At 38.3% G+C, this 25,434-nt stretch overlaps 1 protein-coding gene across 2 annotated transcripts in view; it reads left to right on the forward strand.

Annotated features, from left to right (window-relative positions):
* MAPK10 (mitogen-activated protein kinase 10) overlaps positions 1-16,705 on the forward strand; it is a 71,534-nt gene extending 54,829 nt beyond the window's left edge. For both annotated transcript variants that reach the window (XM_010015915.1, XM_010015916.1), the window contains exons 10-12: positions 11,520-11,583; positions 12,137-12,214; positions 16,563-16,705. In XM_010015915.1, the coding sequence (XP_010014217.1) occupies positions 11,520-11,583; positions 12,137-12,214; positions 16,563-16,705 (285 nt within the window). The remainder of the gene's footprint in view (positions 1-11,519; positions 11,584-12,136; positions 12,215-16,562) is intronic.
* The last annotated feature ends 8,729 nt before the right edge of the window (positions 16,706-25,434 follow it).

Genomic DNA, 25,434 nt, shown 5'->3' on the forward strand with positions numbered 1-25,434 from the left:
CAGTAGCTTGATAACAAGTGTGCTATAAAGAAACACTGTTGTGACTGTGGGGGTCTTTGGATTTACATGAAATGAGATCTGTAGGACAGGAGATATCTTTTTGTTAGATGAACTGACAATAGATGAGATAAGCAAAAACACTTCAAGCATATGAAGCCATTTTCTGCTTTCTTCTAGATCACATGAAGAAAGGGTTTTCAACCCAGTAGCTCACCTGGTTTTGCTAGCTATGTAAGTCAGTCTGGCAAAAGATACTGTCTTTCTCTCTAAACTTTTTCTTGTGGAAAACAGAAAACATCACTTCCTGTGTTTGTGTTCAAGGATATATTTGGAAAGGAGAAGCATTAGACAAAACAATACAAAATCCTGAAGTCAGGATTCCAAAAAATCTTGGCAGGATATAAATTATTCCTTAAAATGAAGCAGAAGCTCATGTTTTCTTGGGCCATGGTTCAGTGTTCACTATCATGTACACTGCGTGCAAACACAAATGGAATTTTTCTTATGATTCTGTCATGCTCTAGACACCTCTCCACATACCTTGACGAGGCTGGTTTTAACAGGAATAAGTGCAGTCAGTAGGCACTTCAGTGACATGATATAACAGCTGTAGGTATAAATTCACAGATGTTCTCTGTAATACAATGTATTAAATGTATGAAAACAGTGTATTTCAATGGGTTTAGAGATCTTACTTAACCACAATAGGAAAGAGTTGAACCTTGCAAAATTAAATCGCTGCTGTTTAGTTATATGCTCCAATTCAATGTGTGGTCCTGAAAGTGCAGTAAACTTCAAAAGCAAATGGAATGCACAAAACCCTATCAGATTTCACTTGCATAGGAATTTTGCAAAGTATGTTGCTTAGGAGTGCTTTATAAGGGGTGGTTCTGCTATAGATAGCCTTTAATTTTTATATCCTATTTGGTTTTCTTCAAGAAAAAAGTTTATCAGTCTGAAGTGTAAACATTTGATACTCTGAAATATTTTACCACCTGGCATGTACATTTTAGTTTCACACCCTTCTTGAAAATGTCATTCCATTCCCAGATGTTGCACTTCTGTTGTATTTCCGCGGATTTCTTAACTCCACTTTATCATCTACTCCAATGTCAAAACTCAGATTTGTCTCCCTCTTTAGATGTGCTTTGCCCATGAATTTAACCATGGAGATCCACTTCTGATACAGAACAGGAAAGGAATTTGGTACAGAGGGTATTTTGATGTAATGATTTGCCCAAAATGTATGCTTTTAGTTGTATTTCAGATTGAAGCAGAAGTTGAATTTTTGTCATAATGAAGTTGCCCTTTTAGAAGGAGAAACTTGCCACACACGACTAGAATTACAGCTGATATTGAAACTTGTATTACTGTCTTCTTATGCAGACAGAGATCAGGGTATTTCTATGGTTGAAAAGACAACGGTTTAATTTCCAGTTGTAGCATAGAGTCCTCAAATAATCTAGAATAAACATCCTTTCTCTGAATTATGACTGTAAAACAGGAATAATAATTATTCTTTTTGCCAGGTGAATTGACTGGAATCTAATGAGCTCACTAGCTTTCAAAAGCCTGCAGTAATTTTATTCTAGTTCATTGAGGTTTTAGTCTCTCACACACAACTCCTGTCACCATAGATACCTGTACAGACATTGTGCCACATGCTATCAAATCACATTCCTTGCATTCTCACTGTTGGCTGCATTTTATTGCTTAGTAAATGACTACAGAAAGTGTATAGCAGCAGAAATCCAAGCTGTCATTCATCCCATTGAATCTCAAAGAATAGCACCTTGAAAGTTCTAACTTCCAATAGGTCAATGTTGTCCAAGTTTGCATCTTTGAACTGCATTGTTTTAGATACAGTTCCTCTGTTCTCTTTACTCATCTTGGTTTTTGTAGTTACTGTGTAGTTAACATGAGCTGAATATCCACATCCTCAGATGCATTCTCTGTCTTATTTTCAAAGTTTTCTCTTCCAAGACATGCTATATCTTGTCAATAACATACTATAGAATCATACCAATACTTTTGGCATGAATGCTTTGACAGTGAAGTGTTATTGAATTGCTTTGACCCCAGTGACACTTTGGTACAGAGACCCTTCTCCTTCTTGGGAATCATATCAAGTTAAAAAACAGGCAGGTTCAGATTGTGTGCAGTGTAACCCAAATGGAAGATCATGGGATTAAAAAATATTCTTTATATTTTCTCAGAGTGCTAGGAATTCTAGAAAGAGCCTGGCTTGCCTTTAAACTCATTATTTTTCCATTCTCATTTTCAGAGGGAAAGTTAAACTGGAGGACTCTCCAGAAAAGAAAGACTCTCCAAAAAAGAAAGATTTTTCTTTTTTTTTTTTTTTTTTTTTTTCAATTAACAGTTTATTAAATTTACGTACTAATTATTTTCTGGAGAAAACTCAGATATTCTTTGATTCAGCTGTTGAAGTGCGTTCAGCCTGTGTTTTTCATTGGCATTGTCTCGATGATGGAATAACTTTCTCAAACAGATTCAATAACTTTGTCAAACAGACAGCAAGGTACCTGTATGGGCCATATCAAAAGAAGCATGACCAGCAGGTCAAAGGAGGTGATCCTGCCCCTCTACTCTGCTCTTGTGAGACCTCACTTGGAGTATTGTGTACAGTTCTGGTGTCCTCAACATAAAAAGGACATGGAGCTGTTGGAGCAAGTCCAGAGTCCATGAGGATGATAAGAGGACTGGAGCACCTCCCGTATGAAGATAGGCTCAGAAAGCTGGGGCTGTTCACCCTGGAGAAGAGAAGGCTGCGTGGAGACCTCATAGCAGCCTTCCAGTATCTGAAGGGGGCCTACAAGGATGCTGGGGAGGGACTCTTCATTAGGGACTCCAGTGGTAGGACAAGGGGTAGTGGGTTTAAACTTAAACAGGGGAACTTTAGGTTAGACATAAGGAAGAAATTCTTCACAGTGAGGGTGGTGAGGCACTGGAATAGGTTGCCCAAGGAAGTTGTGAATGCTCCAACCCAGGAGGCATTTAAGGCCAGGTTGGACAGAGCCTTGGGCGACATAGTTTAGTGTGTGGTGTCCCTGCTCATGGCACGGGGGTTGGAACTAGATGATCTTAAGGTCCTTTCCAACCCTAACTATTCTATGATTCTATGTGATAAACTTGTCTGCTTCTTCACAGACTGCCCTGCAAGTATGCAGGCCAGGGAACCTGACAAGACCGTGACAGGAAAATGAGTGATCGAGATGCTTTTAGTCATTTGCACTGTGCTTAATTTCCCACTATTTTTCGTGGTTGTCCCAGTACTTACAAGCCTGCACTTTGTTGCATCTGGCCTCGGTCACTGCATTCTCTTTTTTGTAACACTTGATAAGCATTTTTCCATAGAGTGTGGTCTTTCATCATGTGACTAAAGGTTTGGTAGTGGGCTGTTTGGGTTTTGGGGTTTTTTTATTTGGTTTTGGGGCTTTTGGGGTTTTTTTTTTGAGTCCTCCTCCTATAGTGTGTAATGTGAGGCAGGATTCCTTCCACTATCAATAACCCTGTACAGTAGGGATAACAGAAATTAGGATACAAAGATAGTAAACAAGATGGTGTATTTAACCAGTATAGTATCATGTGGGATTTAGTTAACTTAGCTGCGGAGCTCCTTCTCCCCTTTAAATGGCTTCATCAAAGCAGTAAGGCATTTGTTGTACAGTATTCATTTGGTTCAGAGGCCTAGGAGGGCAGGTAACCGAAAGTATTTAATGTGACAGGAATTTCTAAGTGATCTGTTGCAATGTTGTGAAATGTCAGTGCGTGCTGGAGTAAACCATGAAGAGCACTGAAGACAGCACAGGGAATAAGCAGAGAATTTGGTGTCAAAGTTTAACCTGGAGATAATGACCCTCTATGTCTGCCCAGATTTACAGCATTATGAATGTGAGGTGATCAGATAAAATAGCCCTGTCCAGTTAAAAAGCAGACTAGTGAGACAGTTACAGTTCCTTTTTATAAGTCTATTAAAAGTTTATGGTCTTTCACAGGCCGTAGGGGGCAACAAAACTATTATGTCTCATTCTAATGGGCAAAGACTATAACACAAATGAGAAGGGGTAGGAATGTAATACCCTTTACACCAGTATGTAACAGCATTAAACTCTTCTGGTCAACCTTAAATGTCATGCTGTGATTCCCTGATACAGAGAGTAAGATGATGTTATTAGATGTGGTACTTGCTATTCATTAACAGCAAGAGATTACACAAACACCACTGTGACTCTCCCACAGACTTCAGCATAAAACCAAACCACATCCAAAGCCCTTAACAGCTCTGAAAAAATTAGGAGATTTACATTTAGAAACAGGCCTTGCATGGTTTTTAAGCTTACCCGCAGAGTGAGTGGGTAAGCTAGATTTTGGGTTTAGAGAAAACTCTTATGTCTAACATAGTAACCTATTTAGCCAGCTGCTCCTGAGCCCACACAGCTTGCTGCAGTATCTTTTATAATAAAGTCACAGTGTTAGGTTCAGTAGAGCATCCTTGCTCTGAAATTACTTTGAATAGTGTTAGTCACAGTTAAGATAATTTCTGTATTCAACCAATTATAACTACAACATGTATTTTTTAAAATATGCAAATATACATATATGTTTATGAATGTGTGGAATTCCCAAGGTTTTTACAAGCCTTTTTACAAGGGCATGTAGTGATAGGACAAGGGGGAATGGCTTTAAACTGAAAGAGAGGAGATTTAGGTTAGATATTAGGAGGAAATTCTTTACTATGAGGGTGGTGAGGCACTGGCACAGGTTGCCCAGAGAAGCTGTGGATGTCCCATCCTTGGAAGTGTTCAAGGCCAGGCTGGATGGGGCTTTGAGCAACCTGGTCTAGTGGAAGGTGTTCCTGCCCATGGCAAGGGGCTTGGAACTGGATGATGTTTAAGGTCCCTCTCAACCCAAACCATTCTGTGATTTTAGGAAGTGTTGAAATCTGTTATGAATCTTCACACCTAATTTATATGTGGGGAAACCAGAGTTAAAAGAGGAAAGTATTATTTGCTAATATTATGTAGGAAATCTATCGTAAAATCAGAATACCAGAATAGGAACCTATAGACCTTACTTCTCTGTTTTATACTTAAGTTAAAGGATGTTTCTTCCTGTATCTTATATGTAGAAATTGCCTTGATTCCGCTTTTAAACAAATATCATGTTTATTACTCTTGTGCTATATTTATTTTACATACCTAACAGTATTTGGGCTATTATAATGAATAAATGGCACATACAATGCCTTTTCTCCCTCAAAGTGCTCTCATTCTATTTTTAGGAAAGAAGACATTTCTAACATCACTTGCCTCCACATATAGGCTATCCTGTTTAATGCAGACAATCTCAGTATCTCCCTGATGACATACTAGCTTTTCTGCTTTCATGTCTGAAAATGCTGTGTTTAAGACATTGTTTTCTTTTACAAAGCTGCCTTTTTTGAAGTTGCTATACTTTCTTACCCATCATTGAGATGATCTGTGAATAAATCCCAAATCTGATATTTAATTTTTCACATCCCCCCATATGTTTATGCGATGCTGCCTATATGGATGTCACCGGCTCTTTCACAAAATGTTTAAATTGTTTGCAAACAGAATGGTTTCCTAGATACATGCTCTGGAATAGTTTAAGCATTGCCACCTGGTGGCTTTGGGGGGCTCTGAAATCTAGTTTCATAACACTTGTGCTAGCTGTTTGCTAGGGCTGCATTTGGCTTGAGCTGCCTGGTCTCCAGTCGAAACCCTTGCTTACTGTTGGCATTAGAAATAATTTTGAATTGAAGAGATACCTACATGTTGGTATCAATGTCACATTTTTATGCAAGACTGTGGCTGCTTTCTATTCCTCCCCTGAATTTTGCAATTATTACATTATTTCATAAAAAATAACTGAGTAGTTTTAGCCAAAAATATTTGCTTGCATGTTTCTGGTAGAAGCTATCTTAGAAGAATTTTTGTTATTTAGGGGCAATTGTTTAGGACTTAATCTTGCAAATTTTTTCTTCACCTATAAATGGCTTAATTTTGGAACATTTTGAATCTCTGTATGAGCTCATATTGGTTCCTACTTGGGAACAATATTATTCCATTACATAGGAACAAATCTAGTAGCAAAATTAGTCATACTTATCTGATGTTTTCTGTTAACTGGTTTCAAAATACATCTTAGATTCTACTGTTACTGTAGTTATTGCTTCTTATCTGACATATACCATCCATCAGAAGAGAGATTTCCTAGAAAACTTAAAGATCAGATGTTAAAAATATCCCTTTTAAGCATATCTCAATGTTAACAGAATTTTACAAAAGTTTTGGGGGAATTTATTTACTGGAATTCACACTGCTTTGGTAATTGGTTCTATTTTCATAGGATTTATACTTCACTGGTGTGTCTCTGCATCTAGAACCACCCATGAGGGGCTGAGTTGTGAATTATCATGAATTTTTCTGTGCATGCCAACCTGCGTGTTATCTTTTATTAGTGTGATGCTGTTTCCTACAATGCTTATGAACAGAGCTTGGTTTGTGGTTCTCAGTCCAAGGCCCAGGATAGAAGCTGATGCTGTATTGCGTTAGCCCTGTATAAACTATCTGTGACCAGCTGTTAGATACAATCTGTTCAAATTAATTTCAAGCTTCATAGTTTGTCATAAGAAAAAAAAACAAACCACCCATCTCGTATTTTACCTGTGAGTGCTGTGAGCATCCGTGACAAACGTCAAGAGAGCTCTGCGACCTTGGCAAACACCACTTCAAAGAAGGTGTCACCTTCACTACATGTGACACTTTATAGCAAAATCAAGGCTGTCAGGTTGTGCTTCTTTTCTGCTATTCTTTTCTCCTGCTCAGACCCCTGTGTATTGATGTTGTATCTAAACTCTTTGGTAATCTGCCACAGGGGTGTTTTAGAAATCAGTTATGGGATTTGGTTTTCTGCTTAGAAGTCAATGGTGCACATCTGTTGTCTCACAAAAGAAGTTTACAGCTCTGCTTTATACATAAGCACAGATATTTCCTCTAGTCAGTGACGTCTATCCATTTATAGCTGATTAATTATGGAAGCTGAATACAGCTTCTGCAGCAATCTTTGTTAACGTCAGTGAGAAGTAGTGGTTGGAAAAGAAAGAGGCTTTTTTTTTTTCTTTTTCTTTTCCAAATCAAACTAATTCTTTTTCCAGTATGTTGTACATATCTGCAAGCTGTTTGTAGCCAAGTAGTCTTGACTCCTGCTGCATGGTATCCTTACAGCGCAGCTGTTCAGAAACAGCTCAGACCACAGTTTCTTTGATGGATACTATCTGTGGAGTTTCACAAAAGGCTCTGCAAAGAGTCCAAGTAATAAATGGGCACAGAGGCAACTCTTTTCCATATCCATAGCAGAGATCATGCCCAGATCATTGTGGAGTCCCTGGACAATACAGAGTGAGATCCAAGGTGGCCCTTCACACCCTGCTCTCTAGCTAAAGGGACTTCAGGCCCCTGGCAACTCCACATCAGTGTACTTCGTCTTGCACTGCAAAAATAAATATATAAATGGTACCGGTAATACAGTCTAGGTTGTAGCAAAACACAAAGGAATATTTATATTCATGTATTATGAGCATCTAAGCCTTTTAAATTGTTTAACCTCACACCATTAATTTTTACAGCCTCCATTGCCTCCATTTATATATTGCTAATTCTATCGTTGCTTTGTATGCCACTCCACGACTACTGCTCCAGACACAGCAACTGTGGGAACAGATGCAGAGTCAAGCCTTACTCCTGCACAGCTTTCTAAAAACAGCTCATCCCAAGGTCTTCACTGTGCTGGCACTAGCTCTGCAGAGTCAGGGACAGACATGGCAGGATTTATTCAAGTGTGAGCTCTGGCCCATTCCTTTTTGCTTTCTAGCAGTGGCATACAAACCAACCCATGTTGCTTTGAAAAAGTGAGAATACATCAGCCCCAACATGTGTTTTGCTTTTTTCCTTAGTGTACAGCTTTTCCTCCCTTGGTATTAGAAAGGTATTAGAAAGTACTACTGGTAGCAAATCCAGTAGTCTCCTGATGTTTTACCTGACCACATGAAAACACTGTCTTTTGTGCGTTTGGGAGTTTTTTTGTTTGGGTTTTTTTGTTGTTTTGGTTTTGTTTTAGAAGAACATCTACGTGGATATTTTCTGGGTTTGGGGTTTGTTTTTTGGTTTGTTTTGGGGTTTTTTTTGTAATTTTTATTCTATCCAATGGATGTTAAATTTAATGCAAAATATTTTTTACATCAACTTGTAAAATGGAAAAGCCAAACACCACTGAAACAACAAGTTGTTATTTTAATATGTACAAGAAAAATATAATTAATTCCTTCTCTTCTGCATCCAAAAATAGATTCTATTCTTTGTTATTGTTGCCAGGGCAATTGCTTACAAATAAATCTGATGTGGGGAGAAAATGGCCACCTTAAACTGAAGCTAGATGCTGCCACCCTTAGGCTTGATCCATACTCTGCTTTGGTTTAATGCTAGTTCATACTTTTTTCTGAAACCTGTACAGAATATAAGAATGTCTATAATGCTGCAGCTGCATCCACCTAGAAAAATAATAATGAGGAACGCAGCCATTTTCTATGGCATTTGAGTTAGGAAGCAAAGTCCGTTTTAGACCAACCTTTGCATCAAAACTGAAATTGGGTTCCCAGGAGGACGCAGGTATGGCAGCTGCTCTGTCTGCTCCATTGCTAAAATACTTGTGTCAAAAGCCTCTCTTCTTCCCTCTAATTTTAGAAACTGGTAAAAAAAAAACAACCCAGAACAAAGAAATTAGCAGAAAATGGGTGGTCAGCCCATAGGTTGATAACAGTTCATTAAGAGTAATGAGAACCACATGGGAAGATAAATTAATTCCTGAAACTTGTGATATTCTCAGCTCAGCTCTGCCTTGAATCAATGAAAATATGTCTTAAGGGCTCATTTCCTCATACCAGGGAATTCAGATGGGAAAGCTTCACTTCTTCCAGCATAAGAGCACTGGCCTGGCCTCTCAGCAGAGCTCCATTCACCTATGTTTTGCACAAGCTTTAGAGGTTATAGATCCTGCCTGTGTGAAGAGGAGGAATTTATACATGTCATTATCACGCTGAGTATTTGTGACCCTCGGCTCTTGTGAAATTTTATTACTATGGGTTATGCCAGCTCACAAATAGATGTCTGCAGCAGAAATACTAGTACAGCAGTAGTGCTGTGCAGGTGAAGTTTCTGCCATCCTCTGGTGTGTGAAGTACAATTTGGTTGCTCTCCCTTGTGTTCATAGCAAAATAGAGTTTGGTAAAAACTGAGATCATTCTGGGCTCTCACCTGGAAAATGTCTTCATTTCCAGAATGTCTTAATTTACAAAATAATTACTGATGCTTTTCTTGTTGCCTGTTAGCCAATTATGCCTTCTTAAGACATAGCCGAAATAAATTAGAAGCCACATAAGCCAAAGGTTTGATGGTTCTACGAACTGAGGACAGGAATGTTCATCTGATCACTTGTTCCTGTTGATTCTGTAATATGTGCTTGGGAATGCAAGTAGCAAAGGAATCTATCCTCGTATTTCTGGCTGGGAGAGAAATACCCCTGGTTTTCTATGGAAGGCGTAAAAAGAGTGTTTATACTTGGTTATAGCTACTTTACTCACAGCCTGTGCTTTTTGTAAGCTCCTCCCTGAAGCTTTAAGAAAGAAAGGGACTTGCAGGAAATTCTCATCCAACTTGGTTTACTTGCTTTCCTTCCACCTGACAGAGAAGCAGTTATTCAGATTGCAGCTCAGGCAAGTGCCTCCCCTACTGCTACCATGAAAAGCCAAGAGCCAGCTACATAGTGGAACTTACAGACACTGTAAAGCTCCTGTAAATTCCTAACCCCCAAGGATTTCCTTATCTTTGCCAGCTTTCTCTGTTTTCCCCCAGCATGAAGTGCATGCTGCAGGGTTGGTTGAGTAGCTAAGCAGTAGGCAGTGCAGCAGGCTCAGCTGGAGGAATGGAGCAAGCTTACCACTTCCCAAGGGTCAACGGTGAGCTCATCCACACTCCTGTGTAGTGTTCAGCTCACTGATACCGGAGTCATCAGAAACATGGAGTCCCAACAGAGATTGCACCAATTTTGGCTGAACACATCTTAAGTTTCAAAACTCACTGGAAGGGTCCAAGAAGAGGTGTTAATGCTGAATAAGAGAATACATGCATTAGTTTTGGTCTCAGACTTCTTATGTGATTGTGTCTTACCTTACTCAGGTAGTGAAACCTCAGGTAGCCCTGCTGAGGCCTGGCACTCATTTTAACTCATGGCATATGTTTCAAGTTCCCTCTTGGCACTTTATCAGGTATGAGACATGTCAATCCAGGACTTCACCTAATTCCGTTGTCTTTAGCCCCAGTACAAATGTGACTCTGAAAGAAGCTATTCTGTGTTCAAAAGGCTTGTCAAGTTCAGCTATCATAGCATTTTCCTGGTCCATATTACATCAGTTTCTCAGTTGTATCTGTTAGTATGCAAATAGTTTAGTGGACTGACGGTTTTAGAGTCCTGAGAGCAAATTCTCAACTTCTTAGTGAATCAGAAAACAGCTTGCTAAATGTGCATTTAATAGTAGAATGTTTTGAAAGGGATGCAATGGCCAAGTACCCAAGACGAAAGTCAGAGGAAAGTTAGAGTTGTAGATCTTGTTTTCATCTTCATTAGATACTCTTACATTGGATGACGAAGCTTCTCAGAAGAAGAAAGGAGAAAAGTCCTCTGCCTTGCTTGGCTGCTGTATTTGGCAACTAACTTCAGGAGAGACAATGAACACATGGCTTAGTTGCCCAATGAAAACTTGGAAACTTTAGTTGCCTTTGTCTCAGTAAATTCCAGAATTCCAGGATCTGCTACTTCTGTCACACTCTCATCAACTAAAAAAACCAAGACAAAACAAAACAAAACAAAACCCCCATCTTTCTGGGCAAAGTTATTTAAAAATATGTATACTGAAAAGATTGGGAATTTGGAATATGGATCAGAGAGATTTTACTTCAAAATTAGAGTTACTCTGAGAAGCTGAATAACAGTGAGCATGATGAGTATGATCATCAGTGAGTATGATGTCTAAAGGGCAACATTAATATACTAGTATTACTACTAATTAATCAGGGTTGGTATTTGTCCGGCACTCTGACAGTACTTTCTCTGACAGTGCAAACAATCTGTGTGTGAAGTTTCTGGGCTCAGTATAAGAATAAGGGCATTGTTGAAATGGGTTCTATCTCAACTGCAACTACGGCTCCTCTTTAGAAGATTGATTTATATTGATTTCTTCTTCATAAAGAGTTGAATTCCAAAAGTGTTAATCTCTTTAATACTCCCATGTGTTTCATGTGGTTTTTCATGTACAGGATAGATAACAAAGAGGGAGAAGAGAATTTAGCTTTACTTAAATAATTACTCCTAATTTTTTGCAATTTAACTATCAAATAAATAGCTTTGTTTCTCTCCTGCAGCCTCCTCCTCAGATATATGATAAACAGCTGGATGAAAGGGAACATACAATTGAGGAATGGAAAGGTAATCGCAGTTTAGAATTATATGGGAAGGGGTATTTCAGTGGCCACATCCCACTGCCAAGTGTGTCTGTGTAAAACTAAAATAATTCCTTTGACATGAAGAGTTGATGCTAGTCCTACAAACTGGTGTTTTGGTAGTGAAGATGTAAGAAATGTCCTGAGGACTAGCATTATCTACAGAGGAGGTGTGGATTGCACTGCTTCATTGAAATCTAAGGATATCATCTGGAGATCAGAATACCGTTTAGCAGGATGATACATCAGAATTTTAGCTACGGTAAAAAGCTGCTTCATTTCTAGACAGTGTTGCATTAAGCAATTCATGTGTTGTAGTTTAACCTTATTTGTCTCAATTCAGCTCCAAAAAGAGATAATAGGAGCAGAGGGGAATGGAAGAGAGGTCTTAGGAGAGTAGAGCTGTCAGACTTGTGAACACAAAGTAGAGACCTACGATGCTCATGGAAGGGCTACAGCCCTGTGGTTTGCAATAGTTGTTTTGCTCCTGATCACAGGCACTGTTTCCTGTTTGTAACTGCTTCAATTCTCTCTTCCAGAACTCATCTACAAAGAAGTAATGAATTCTGAAGAAAAGACTAAAAATGGTGTAGTAAAAGGACAGCCTTCTCCTTCAGGTACTCAGCCCCATTGAATAACTTTTATGTGTGTTTTCTGAACTGACAAAAGGAGAATGGAGATAGCTGAAATACTCGGCTACACTTGCATTATGTAGACCAATTTAGAAGTTCTTGCAAAATCCAGTGCTTCTAATGGGTTGACCTTGATTTAATTGTGCTCCAGTGTCATATTCATACTTAAAAATTGGGCTGCTGGCTATTTGAGATATTGTTGTCCTGGCATTTTCGGTGGAAAGAACTGTGGGTATAGATTATATTCCTGTGGGTGGGGAGACTTATCTCAAACTATTGTTATTATACCTCTTATGGATAATTGAATTAATACTCTGCTAGTTGATATACAAAATTGGTTATGTTAGAAAGTATCCACCTGCTGGACATGTGATACAGCACCCCTCCCACTCGTATAAGCATCTGGTACCTATTCTGGTAGTTTATTCTTTCAGAAGTCTGATAACATTAGAACAGCTTGCTGACAAGCTTGATTGACACCTCAATGAGAAGGGAAAGTTGTCTTCAAACACAGATTCTTTAAGTCCTGTCAAAAAAAAAAAAAAAAATCACACTACATTTTATCCGAGGAAAATTCACATCAGCAGTCTTTTCACAGAAATGCACACTGTGACTGCCAGTACACAGAAATACATAGAACCATGGAATAGTAGAATCATAGAATAGGTAGGGTTGGAAAGGACCTTAAGATATTCCATTTCCAACCCCCACATATTTGTGAAGGTATGCTTTCACTGGCAGACTTGGAGTGCCCAGTTTTTGAGCAGTGTTCTGGTACTGTTTATGGGTAAAACTACCTTCTACAGAGCCTTCCCTCAAAGTAAAATCATTTAATTCAGTGTTTGCTGCACATTTTCTAAGAGAGGTTTTTTTGCATTCTCATTTTTCACTTGCTGCTGAGCCAAATTTATGTTAGAACAAGAATGCATCATTAGTAACTGACAGGACAAGGAGAAACATGGCAATAGTAAGGGAAATCAATGGAGTGCTGGATGGTAATACTGGAACACTAGCACTGCACCCAGATTTTGACATCAATGAAGTCAGATATTGTGGACAATCCATTGTGTTCTTGCTGAGTAGCAAACAAACTACGGGACTTGCAGAACTAATTTACCAAACTTCTGTGCCACCACTGAAAAGAAATCTGGGGTCCTGACAAGTATCTTGATAAATCCTCATTCTTAAATATCTCTCTCCTAAAGAATGGTGGTTGCAGCCTCATTTATGATCAAGAAACATTGTAGTTGCCAGTTTCAGGAATTTACTACCCAAGGGTTTCTTTATGTATTCTATGTTCTATTTTTCCTATGTGAGAGGTTATTATTGTTTATACAAAACATTTCTGAATACAAAAAATTGCTATTCCTTACCTGTCTTTCTTCTGCTGTTTCCCTTTGACTGTTTTTTGGATTGTTAGGCACCAACATGTATTGCAACTACTTTAGAAATGCTCTGAGATGAGGCTTTTTAATGAAACATTAGATTTCCTGGTTTTCATCACTTCATGCATCTGACTTAATTTTTTTCCACTGAATGAAATACTGAAAGAATGAGATGACACAAGTCACCAGTTCTGAGCATAAGAGAAATGAGGGAGACTACACACATATTGCTCATTTTTCAGTGTTCTTGGCAAGAATTCAGCAGGCTAAGATTTGGCACTATATCAATAGTCACTACAAGCAAGCTGGAGATGAGTTTCTGTGGTTACTTGATAGTGCTTCTGGGGAGACAGTTGACATTGACAGCACCAAGGGTAACAGTTGCCCATAGATAGTGCAGGCTGCTTAAAGTTCTGTGTATCAGAGTGTTGGTCACTTACTGCTTCCTCTCATCCTGTGAAGACAAAAGCAAGCTTGAAATGTGAAGCCTGGGGAGAACCCCCAAGTGCCCCTTACGTTCATGTCCAACAAATAAAATCAACTGTGTCTAAAATTGTTCACAGCAGATACTTATGCTGCCTGTTCCAAAAAAACCTCTGTAGGCTACCTTGTAGATTTTCAAATAGTTTTTTCTATTGTCTTGCCTAAATATTTTTTTCCTGCAGTTTAACTCTGTTATTTCTTGCCCTGTTTCCAGAGAACATGGACAACAGTTCCCTTCATCTTTCTTTCTGGCAGCTTTTAGCTCACATAAATTCCATTATCACATCCATAATAAGTCTTCCTTTGTTTGAACTTCAGTACCTGCATCTTTCAATCTTTCAAATTTACTGCATTTTTTTTCACTTTATCTAGTTGACTTCTATCTTTCGTAAGATCACAGTGTCCAAACCTGTCTGCTTAAGGCACTAGTAGTGCTGAATTAAGTGGAAAGATCTGTGTGTAGGTGCGCAGATATGTGTTACTTAAATATGTAAGCAATGCATGCAAACAACATATGCATGTACACCAATATATGCATGTCCAAATGTACACATAAACATTGAATATAATCTTAGATGGTAGTTTGTACTTTTCTGTTCTTTCCATGTTACAGAATTGCTAAATGGATCTGTTTTATTTATAAATTCAGATGCTGTACCCCTTATCAACATGCTCACTATTCCAAGGGTCTAGGCCATACCTGGGAGAATATTCTCCCATGGTTGGGAGAATAAAAGTGATTAGAATAAAATGTTTTCTCAGTGGAACTCAGTCACAACAATATATGTGAGGAAGAGCCATTACTTTTAATCAACCTTCAGGATTTTTGAATAATCCCTTTCTTGCTGAAAATTGCTCTTTTATTCTTCTGTCCCTGCCTTTTAGCTGCTGCCTTATTTGGTCAGTTGTGTTGCTATCACCCAACAACTACAGGATACCTTTAGCAGCCCTCTTCCGTCATGTGCAGAGCTTGAATTGAGCAGCTTACGGACTTGCCAGCCATTGAGACACTGGATATCAAGAGTTACTAATGACATGATTTACTAGAAGCTGAGCAAATTCCCAAGGCAGACACAAGGCACAGTTTTGAAAACAGCAAAAGCTACATTTCTTCTTTCATTTTTCCCCCCTACACCTGTACCACTTTGCAGGTGTAGTCTTAAAGGCACTTCCATAGGTGCTAGCTAAATAGGGCTTCATAGGAAGCTTCCTCTGAGGAAGGAATCCCTGCTTTACAGCAGGGAAACTGATGTGTGGCTTAAAAGAGTAGATGTTAACTCAATGGCAGAGCAAGGAACAGATCCCAGGAGCTGTTTCTCACCTGCTCTAACATTTTGCTCTTTTCCTCAACCCTGTAACCAGTGAGAAGCTTCCTGCCAAACAGCAAATTAACACATGGGACCCTTTATCTCTTTTGAATGTACCTTTGTTGTTTCTGCGCTGTTTCATCTGGCACACATCCCTTTAGGAACAAGCTGTTGTAGCACTAGACAGGTGATTGCTGCACATAGCAAATTAAGCATTACTTGTTGGCTAGGACAGCTTTTGACTGGGTTTCTGAGTGCTCCTATGTAAGTGCTGCTTTGTGCTGCTGAATTGTTTAATTCTGTCATTTAGGTTTGGTGTGGTTTCATTTGGCTTTGTGCTGAAAGCTAGGAATAACCATAAAAATGTACTTTCCAGAAACTGGAAATTCAGCTGAGGCTGAGCTGATATGTGGCGAAAGGAACATAGCAGGGTTTACTGAATTCAGCAATGCTGAATCAGACGGAGTGTAACAAAACATTCACCTGTATCATTTCTGCAGCTATTTCTTCAGTTATTTTGCCTAGCTCAGTTGATTGCACATTCATCAAAGAAAGTGCCCAGCAACAGTTTGATCAAAAGTCAATTGAAGCTACTGGAATTCTTTCTTTCCATTTGATTCCTGGGACAGTATCCATGACTTAATGGCAGGCTTCTGTCCAGCACTGTAAACATTTAGAAAGGTAATATATTGTTTAGTCATTAATATTAAGTTCAGTCATATTTTGGTTATATCTAAATGCATTTGTCTTGGCTGATTAGTATTTTCATAAAATGCCACATGGTTTAGTCACATGTAAACATGAGGGAGTATTGAGGACTGCGTTGTTTTTTTAAACCATCTTGGTGATGCCTGTGTGATCCTAGCAGACACCCAATTTTTGGGTGTTTTGTGGAAAAGAAATGGAGTGAGAGACACAACATGAGCTAGACCTCTTCAAGCCAGACTGTTGTGGGAGAGAATTTCCCAGTAAAATATTTGATATTATCTAATGCCTAAAGTTTGCATTGCCCATTTTCTGCTAATGTTTGCCATTGTTTAAAATGGTCTGTGTACTTACATGCCCGCTGCCACAGGGTAAGTATCCTTTGCTTTTTAAACTGTGAGAAGTTCTGGGGTTTCAGGTTTAATCACATTGGTGTTCATTTTCGTAGCACAGGTGCAGCAGTGAACAGCAGTGAAAGCCTCCCTCCATCCTCATCTGTCAACGACATCTCATCCATGTCCACGGATCAAACACTGGCGTCTGACACAGACAGCAGCCTGGAAGCTTCTGCAGGACCCCTTGGTTGTTGCAGGTGACTAGCCGCCTGCCTGCGAAACCCAGCGTTCTTCAGAGGATGATGTAATTTAGGAGGAAAAATTAACAGGAGTTAAGAGATGAAAAGGAAGACAAATAAAATACAAAGATTTAACCGAAACAAACAAACAAAATCTTTTCAGCCTGCTTCTCCTACAGAGTTATGTAATGCACCTAAGCTCAAGTGTATATTTAACTTGTAGTTGCTCTGCTTTGGTCCTCTTCCAGTGATGCTTACTGGGGGGAAAGGAAAAAAGGAACTGAAAAATCCTTTTTTTTATCCCCTCACCATAAAATGTAAAATTAATGGCTGCAAAACCAGCAATTTGCAACTGTCCTTTTCACACTGGCATGACAAGGTGTGCAGTAGTCACTCTCAAACATACGAGTGTGTATCTGCCTTCACTCTCTGTTCTGTCGTCTTCTGCCCAGTGATGCAGGTAGGGATATACATGCATTTTTCTTCATATACTAATAGCACACACACACAGGTGCCAATAGAATTCTGGCAGTGTATGCAGCTGTGTGCCTATAGGAACACTCATATCTGCATACGGACTCAGTGTGCACTCCACAACTATAAATGGCCCATTTCAGGTGAACTGCGTAACTACATCTGTGATATTACTGGTATATATTATATTTGTTTATTCATTGATGAGGTTACATACCTTGTATAAGGATTTGTGGAAGTGTAAATAACCACATCAAACTGTGGCTCCCTCAGACACTTGAAGATGTAGCACCAAAATTTCTCCTGAGATTTGTATATATATTTTGAAATAATAAGCAGTTTGTAATGAAAGAAGAAGCTACAGAGCTTCATAGAAAAATGTTTGTGAATTTTAAGACTTCTTGTTATGATTTTTAGAGCAGATACGCCAAGCTAAGACCAGGTTAGAAGGAAGCACATGTATCTTTGCAAGCTACAGGGAACAAAAACAAAGGGGTTTTTATGCATGTCTAAGCCCAGAAGGATTTATCTCAGTAAACAACTTTTCATGCCAATGCTAAGTGAGTTATCATCTTAGTTCATAGGTAGGTTTGCTATTATGAATTACATGTATTCATAATACATGTGGCTTGTATGTTAAGGAGTATGACAGGGTTGGGGAAAAGGCAGAAAAATATCAAAAGAACATGCAACAACTTGTTTTTATTTTACTTCTAGGTCTTTACTAGGTTAAATATTTGCAGCCCACTCCCTCTCTTTTGTATGTTTGCAGCTTAGAGGTTATTGTTCCTTTAAATCATTCCTTGCAGGGATCTCTACTAGTAAGACAACAGGTCTTCTCTAGGTGTTTTTGGCTGTTCCTTCACTTGTGACAAATCATCTGACTCCCCCAGGAAGTCTTATCAGCTGTGTTACATGGAAAAGAACCACAGAGTGCATGGGTCTAGTATTCCTATATTCTAAGTAATAGCAGAGGATATCAATCAGCTAGTGCACTGGGCTGACAGGGTCTCAATCAGGGGTCTTAGGCGGTTTTGACAGAAGAACCCAAAAGTGACTGAAATTGGTTTTACCAGGTAATAATACATTGGATTCGCAGTGGTAAGTAGCAGCAAGTGTTTTTATCAGAGAATGGCAAAGCTCCACACGGAATGTGAGAACAATTGAGTAGTTTTCCAGCTAAAACATCAATTAGCACTTTCCAGTGCAAGGTCATCATTACCTGAGCTGGAAACTAACTAAAATCTGAGTCATCTCTCCTCTTTCCAAAGTGTGCCATGTAAACTGAAATGAGCTAAATCATACTCCAATGCTTTTCCAAATGTCAAAGAGAGAAACTATTTAGACTATATTACTGGATATTTTAAATTCATTGATTCTTACATATGCAAAATTCTACCACAATAAGACTGTTCTATTAGGTAGCTTACAAGCTTGCCATTCTGTGGTAGGAAAAAGACCTGAGTATCAAGTCCAATTTTGTTCAAAGGGAAGGAAGCAAAGCAAAAAATATTCTCTCTAAGGTGGGGAGGAAGGGAGATAAAAATTAAGTGGGTATAAAATGATTTCAGGCTTGGTAGGCCTGAGCTGTCTCAAAATTGCTGTAGGAAACGTTTTGTGGTTTTTTCCCAGGTATATTTTTTGTAGATTTTTATGGAAATTTTTTTGAGAATAAGATTAGGTTGATAATGTTCTAAATTAATTGAAAAAGCAATAATTTAATACTGCTAAAAATATTTAGCAATATTCTCTCTTAAGCCATGAAATATCAAGTCATTGTTGAGTGATGTAACTCTCACTTCAAAGCCAATGATCATAAGTGTATTGAAAGGTAAACAGCAACGCTTTGTAGGTATGAAGGCAATAACACCAAGGGTGACTTCGTAGCAATAATGAAATGTATCACCTCTAGATTTAATTCACCACACATATTCATCAATAATATTCAGGTAACTAGTATCTGCTTTACATTCCGTAGTGTGCACCATTTGGGTGTGTTATTTAAACAAAACAAAAGTGTCTCAAAGAGGCAAAGCTGTATGTAAAGAGAAACTGCAAAAATACCACAAATACAGACCATAGAAACTTGGAATAACTACAGTTCATTGACAGTGATATTATGGAGATTATGGCATAGGCAATAGCAGAGAAGCCATTCATAGTAGACAGATGCTTACAGATCTCCCATGTTTCATCTATCAAAGTCAAAAAATGTGTTCTTAGTTCTATGGTATAATTCAGACTTGTTTGGGTTTGTGAAGTGCGGGGTGCAGAACCAATCACCATAGAAGATGTCTAGTGATCAACATTAAATGAACCCACAGCACAGAAATTAGATAGCTTTATTCCCAAAAGCCCTGATTCTGCTAAGCACCCATGACTGTACAGACACTGAATGGAAACTATAGGGATGCATACATAATTTTAACTGGCATGTGCTTTTGTCCCTTGCTCAGCAGTGATCAATATCAGCATGTGCTTAAGTGCCTTGCTGAAATGGGGCCTAAAAGAATTACTGCATCTCTTTTTGTCCTCAATTTAGTTAGTCTCCTTTATGAAAGCTCTATCTGGGGGAGGAGACTTGGGCTGTCCACATTGGACACTAGAAAAAAAAAGCCATCAGTGAAGAAAAGCAATAGTTCTTTACAGATCTAATCCTTGTATGTCCAAACTGACGTAGCAACCATTGAACAGGAATAGTATCCTTTGTTCTGCTTTGTGTCAAGAAGTTGGTGCTGTCAGCTGATTCCTTACAAGAATGCATGTACTCTTGAATAAAAATTGTAGTGATGATGTTCTGTAGCTGTCTTGAGGTAAACAATTTTTTACTTTCAGATTCTAAAAGTTTTTGATACCCTTCTCTTCAAGTCCATTCCCCTTTATTCCCATACTCTGTTAAGTCTGAAACTGCTTTTCTTATTTTTTCCCGGTGATCTTTTAAATCTACCTCTGTTTAAAATATTACTAAATAGTACCTGAGTAACTATTTTCAGCTCATTCTCTGAGGTTTGCAGTTGTAAGCATAATTGCCACCACTGGAGGAATGTAGGAAATTGGGAAGCCAGAGATCTATGTACAGATGTTCCAAGATATTTAGGTACTAAAGGAGCAACCAGAGAGCCTATGCCAGAAGTAGCATATCTTCTGTCAGCATGAGTGGCAGCTGGACACTTCAGTATTTTTGAAATTGTGCCTAAGAGCCTGTTGCTATCTTAAGTGCCTGAATACATGAAGAAATTCTGCCCCAAGTGGCTTAAGTCATGTAGACAGCCATCAGCAAGATGAGGAAAATGGCAGACGCATCTTAACTATCAGTGACTGCTCAGAGCACTATCTGCAAAAAATAGCATTGATAAAGTAGAGAGAAAAATTGCTGCAAAACATTCCTGAAAAAAAGAAGTACTTCTGGATAGTATGTGAAACGAGAAAAGGGGGGGAAAAAAAAGTCAGAATTGCTCTTAAAAGGCACTTCCTCAATTTTCCTTCTCCCTGATGAGCTTGAATGAGGGTGAGGTATTGATTTACTTCAAGTTGATGCAAGGCTATGTATGTTTTCAATCAAAAAATTTTTGTAATCTTTGAAGTCAGACTTCAGCTGGAATAGTATCTTGTGAGTTTTAACTATATTTCATTAAAATGTAACAGATCTTTGGAGAATTCAGATATTTAAGTTGGTCACACACTGATTGGTATGAATCGCATTGTGGTTGATAATCCTCCCATGCTATCTAGAATTCCATGGCACAGATAAATTCTGAAATCTTAGCATGCTTGCATTGTATAAAATGGAGCTTAAATTGGAGTGCAAGTATGGTAACGTGTCAGAAAAAAAAAAAAAAGCTACAGAAAGCCTCAGCAGGTACTTACCTAATGCACTGGTTATTTTCCACTGGAAATCACCAGTTCCTGCATCATATTGGCCTCCAGAGAAGACACAAGACAGATGATCATGTCACTGTATCACTCTTCTAAATTTATAACTAATAGGTTCATTTATATGGTTTTATCTTTATATATATTGCTTTACCTTCAAGTTTTGGGCTAACAATACTGAAGATATTAGACTTGTTGCAGTACCTTCAGGAAGTTTGTCAAAGTAGTGCCATTTAACTGATTTGGATTATATTCTAATGTTTGTCAGTAAGCACCAGTGATTTCTTTTCCACCAACATTTTTTCTCATGAAACCTATGCTAATAGTCAATTTTAGAACTGCCTGAGTCAATTTCAGCAAATCTCTCAAACTCCTTATTAAAAAAAAAAAAGTGTTTTGAGTATCCTGAAATAACTGTAAAATGTAATTGCAATATTTTAGTTTATAGTAAGTTTTAACAGCCAATTCTTGTTTATTTATATTACAGACTTTGCAGTATTTCAAACAATCAAAAATCACTCTGGTTTCAGAGCGATCTATAGTTCTTTCTTCATTATTATTGAGATGTTAAAATTTTGCATTAATTCAAACATTCAAAAACAACAACAACAAAAAAAGAGATTCTGCAACAAATTCTGTGTGCTTCCAGGGACAGCAGTATGACAAAAAAACCCTGCAGGGAAGAATTAGACTTTTCTTTCAATAGTCTGGCAAAAAATTTGAGTTTAGACTTCTGTTTTTCTTTGCTTTCGTATGTGTGTGTAGGAAGGAGAGGGAGTACATCTGGAGGTGACTTTTAGAACTTGTGTTCTATTCATACTTGATCCAAGTTCTCAGTGTGGATAAAGAATAATTGTAATGTAATCACACATCTTCAAGAATCTGATGGCTGTGCTTATTTGAACTTCCACCACTTTACAAAGGACATAGTTAACTAATTGGAAGCTCAAGGTAATCTTTTTCACACACACACACAAAAGGAAATTCATTGTGCTTGAATATTCCACAAATACATAATGTGTTAATTTGTAAGATGCCTGGGGGAGGCAGGGGAATGGTGAATGTGTCATCTTCACTGATAAGCTGGAAAACAGACCTGACCAGTGGAATTTAGTGGAATCTGCTGAGTATACTTGCCAATGTGGGCTGGTTTTTTTATTTTTTATTTTCCATTTTTTAAATTAACTATAGATTGCAAGAGGTGAACTGTTTAACTTAATTTATGTTCAGGTTCATTGACCCATGGCAAGTTTGAGTTTTAAAGAGGTTTTAATTCAACAAAAGGATGTTGAAAAACTTCAGCTGAGGCTAATGGTGCCTTTTATCTGAGACAGAAAAGCTGAAAAGCATGTGTTGACAGAAGACACAGTCAATTTGGGAAATAAATGTATCCCTACCACGCTTATTGTTTCAGACAGGTAAGCCTGTCTCTCTTGCTAATTTTCACTGAACAGGGCCATTCTTGTCTTCTGGAAAGCAAGATATTTATAATGTAAATAGTTGTATTGAGTTTTTTTTCTCTCCTTTATCTGTAACTAATATGTAATAATCCAACATGCTATTTCTGTTAAATCTTTTACGATAAGGTCACTGTATGCTTAAATATGGTTGACCTCTGACCTGTTCCTAAGTCAGTCACACACTGAAAAGGTGGGTGCTGGAGGTTCTAGTGTACATACAGAATCATGTATATTTAGTAAATTGAGTAAGTGGGACTTATGGCCAGTATACATTAAGCCACAACAGTAACAGAGCTCCAGATCTTAACTAGCAAAAACAACTGTTCACCTTGCCATGTCCATTCTGTAATAAGATCTAAGTTGCACCTGCCTGTAGTTCTGCATGACCAGACTTCAAAGTATAACTAACAAGATCTGTAATGTATCAGTGTTGATAAACGTAGATGTAAAAAAAAAAAAAAAAAAAATGAAAAAAATTTCAGAAGAAAACCAACAAAAGAAAATCAACAACAGTTCAGTATCAAGACTGGAAGATGAAACATGTCCGATTTCGTTGTGCAAAAAAAAAGCTGGAAAGAACAACCAGTGTCAGTCAGCATAAATGGACTGCAGTAGTGACATTTTTTAAGGAACCAACCTATTTCCATATTGTTTTGTTCTTACCCTGTTTTCCTTTGACCATCTGTTGTTCCCTGTATGTAGTACAGGGGAGAACAGAGCCTCAGTCATAAGTGTTTTATGGGTCAATGTCGCAACAATGATTTCTGATTTCTGTTCATTTAGCAATTACTGAACTAAGATGGGACTCTCATATTCTTCCATTTGTCAAAAGGAATCCTGTCAGAGCTTCCTTATGAGGATACTCTTCTCACTGCTGTCTTGACTCCTGTCAGTGGAATGACTTTGCAGTGTTCCCAATAAACAGCACAACACAGCAAACCATATTGATTGAGGGCTTTATTATGTGTGTTGTGCATTTGTACTTTCACAGGGGCTCAAAGTCATGCAAGGGCAGGACTCAATTGAAATATGGTATGTACTCTATGCATGACGCCTATATTACACCTTTATGACCTTATAGTGGTAAAACTGATGATCTTTACAGATGTGGATTTGGACCATCTTTTTTTTGGAGGAAAGCTGTAGTGAACCTCGGTCGTTATCCCACAGACCACTCGCTGCTATCCAGAGCAGCTAAGTGGAAGTTTAAGTGGTGCGAGGGCCTGCTGGGGGGCTGTGAACAGGGGTGAATTTCATGCTGTTTGAATGTGATCTTGCCAAAAAGCCTGTATGTCTAGCAGGGGAGACTGTGACTGTTCTATAAGGAGTGTTTGTGTTGTTTATTTTAAAACAAGCTTTGCTAATTAAAATAGTGTATTCTGGAGTCCTATTTGAATGGCATGAAGGGTATCAATGAAGAAGATACAAAGTATGCTCATACAGCTCTCCTGGCTTTTTTTTTCTTCATCTCTTGCTAGGGGACACAAATAAAACTGTAAAAACATGGAAGTTGACAGTATTACAAAATCCAGTCAGTGCTTCTTCTGATGTGCTTCATAGGCTTAATCCTGTATAACACCACTTTAAGAAGCATTTACAGCATTACAGAAAGGTAGAGGAAATCTTACTGCATATAAGACCCAGACTTCTTGTCTTTAAGCAGCTTAAGAGTTTATTCCTCTGGTTGACTGTGTAAAAATATTGGGGGAAATGTGACCACATGACTGGACAGAATGAAGAAAAACTGCTAAATACAAGTTAGCCCCACTCCCATATCTTCCCCATTAAAAAATGTAAACCAAAATCACACCACACACCCCCAACCAAACCAACCAACGAAACACATAAACAACACCAAAAAAACCCCACCCCAACTGCATGGGGGACTGACTTTTCACAAAGTTGAATACACTTCGCTCCAGGTGAAAAATGAACAAAAAGGAGAGGGTGCTGCCTTTTGGAAAACATTGCTGTTTTTCTCAATTCTTGCACAAGCTATCTGTGCCCATTACATTTCCAAGCAAGTCAAACCATAATACACAAAGGACATTTTTATGCTTGGATTTATCATGTGTAGAGATGAAAAGAAAAATCATAAAACAGCCTTCTGCTGAAAAAATTTGAAGTGGGAGAGCTATAGAAAAGAATCAACTAAAGCACCTTGTAAGCACTGTAAAGAAAGACATTCTTACAGTTGTTGGTACTTAAATGCCATTTCAAATATACTGTGCAGAACTGGTACTCTTGCTCTGACTTGCTAAAACAGGAAAATTTTCAAGGCCTGTTCTTGTCCCAGTTTATATATGCAAAGATATAATACAAAAGTCTGATTTACAGTGGCAAGGGAATTTTGGCTTTGTGATTCTTACTGCAAAATAGGAAGGATGGGGACCAGCTTTTTGCTTTGCCAAGTACATTTTTAAGCAATTGAAGATTCACCTTTATTTGAGAGGTTTGCCCTTTTCAGGAATCAGAAATTTTATGACCATTTTTCAGTGATTTACACATCATTGAACCCAAATCTGAAGCTGTAACTGTGATTTAGCTGCAAATAACTCAGAGTCCTAAATTCCAGAAAATCTGAAGTTCTTATTTGAACAGGATGGGTCTATTTCCTATAGTTCTCCTTGATGTTCAATGGAAGTACCTCTTGTAGCAACAGACCAGCTTCGGATTTCTTCTTCAGTCAGCTTGCGTGATGGCCTAAACATCTCTTGTTTGGTAAGGGGGAGTATGTGTTGTACACGGATGAACTGCAGCAAACCAGTGGAATCATCTGTGTTGAAGCAGATTGAAGGAAGATCAGAGTGTCTCTGAGAAACTTCCCTCCCTCTCCACTTGAAGCAAACAAATGGGATGAAGGTCAGTGAACAACCTTTGTGGTTAAACTGATGAACATTCACTATGGTGTTGTGAGGTCCATGTAAAATGCCCTGAGACCAGT

The sequence above is a fragment of the Nestor notabilis genome, unplaced genomic scaffold (genome assembly GCF_000696875.1).
Source record: "Nestor notabilis isolate BGI_N333 unplaced genomic scaffold, ASM69687v1 scaffold5986, whole genome shotgun sequence".
NCBI lineage: Eukaryota > Metazoa > Chordata > Aves > Psittaciformes > Psittacidae > Nestor > Nestor notabilis.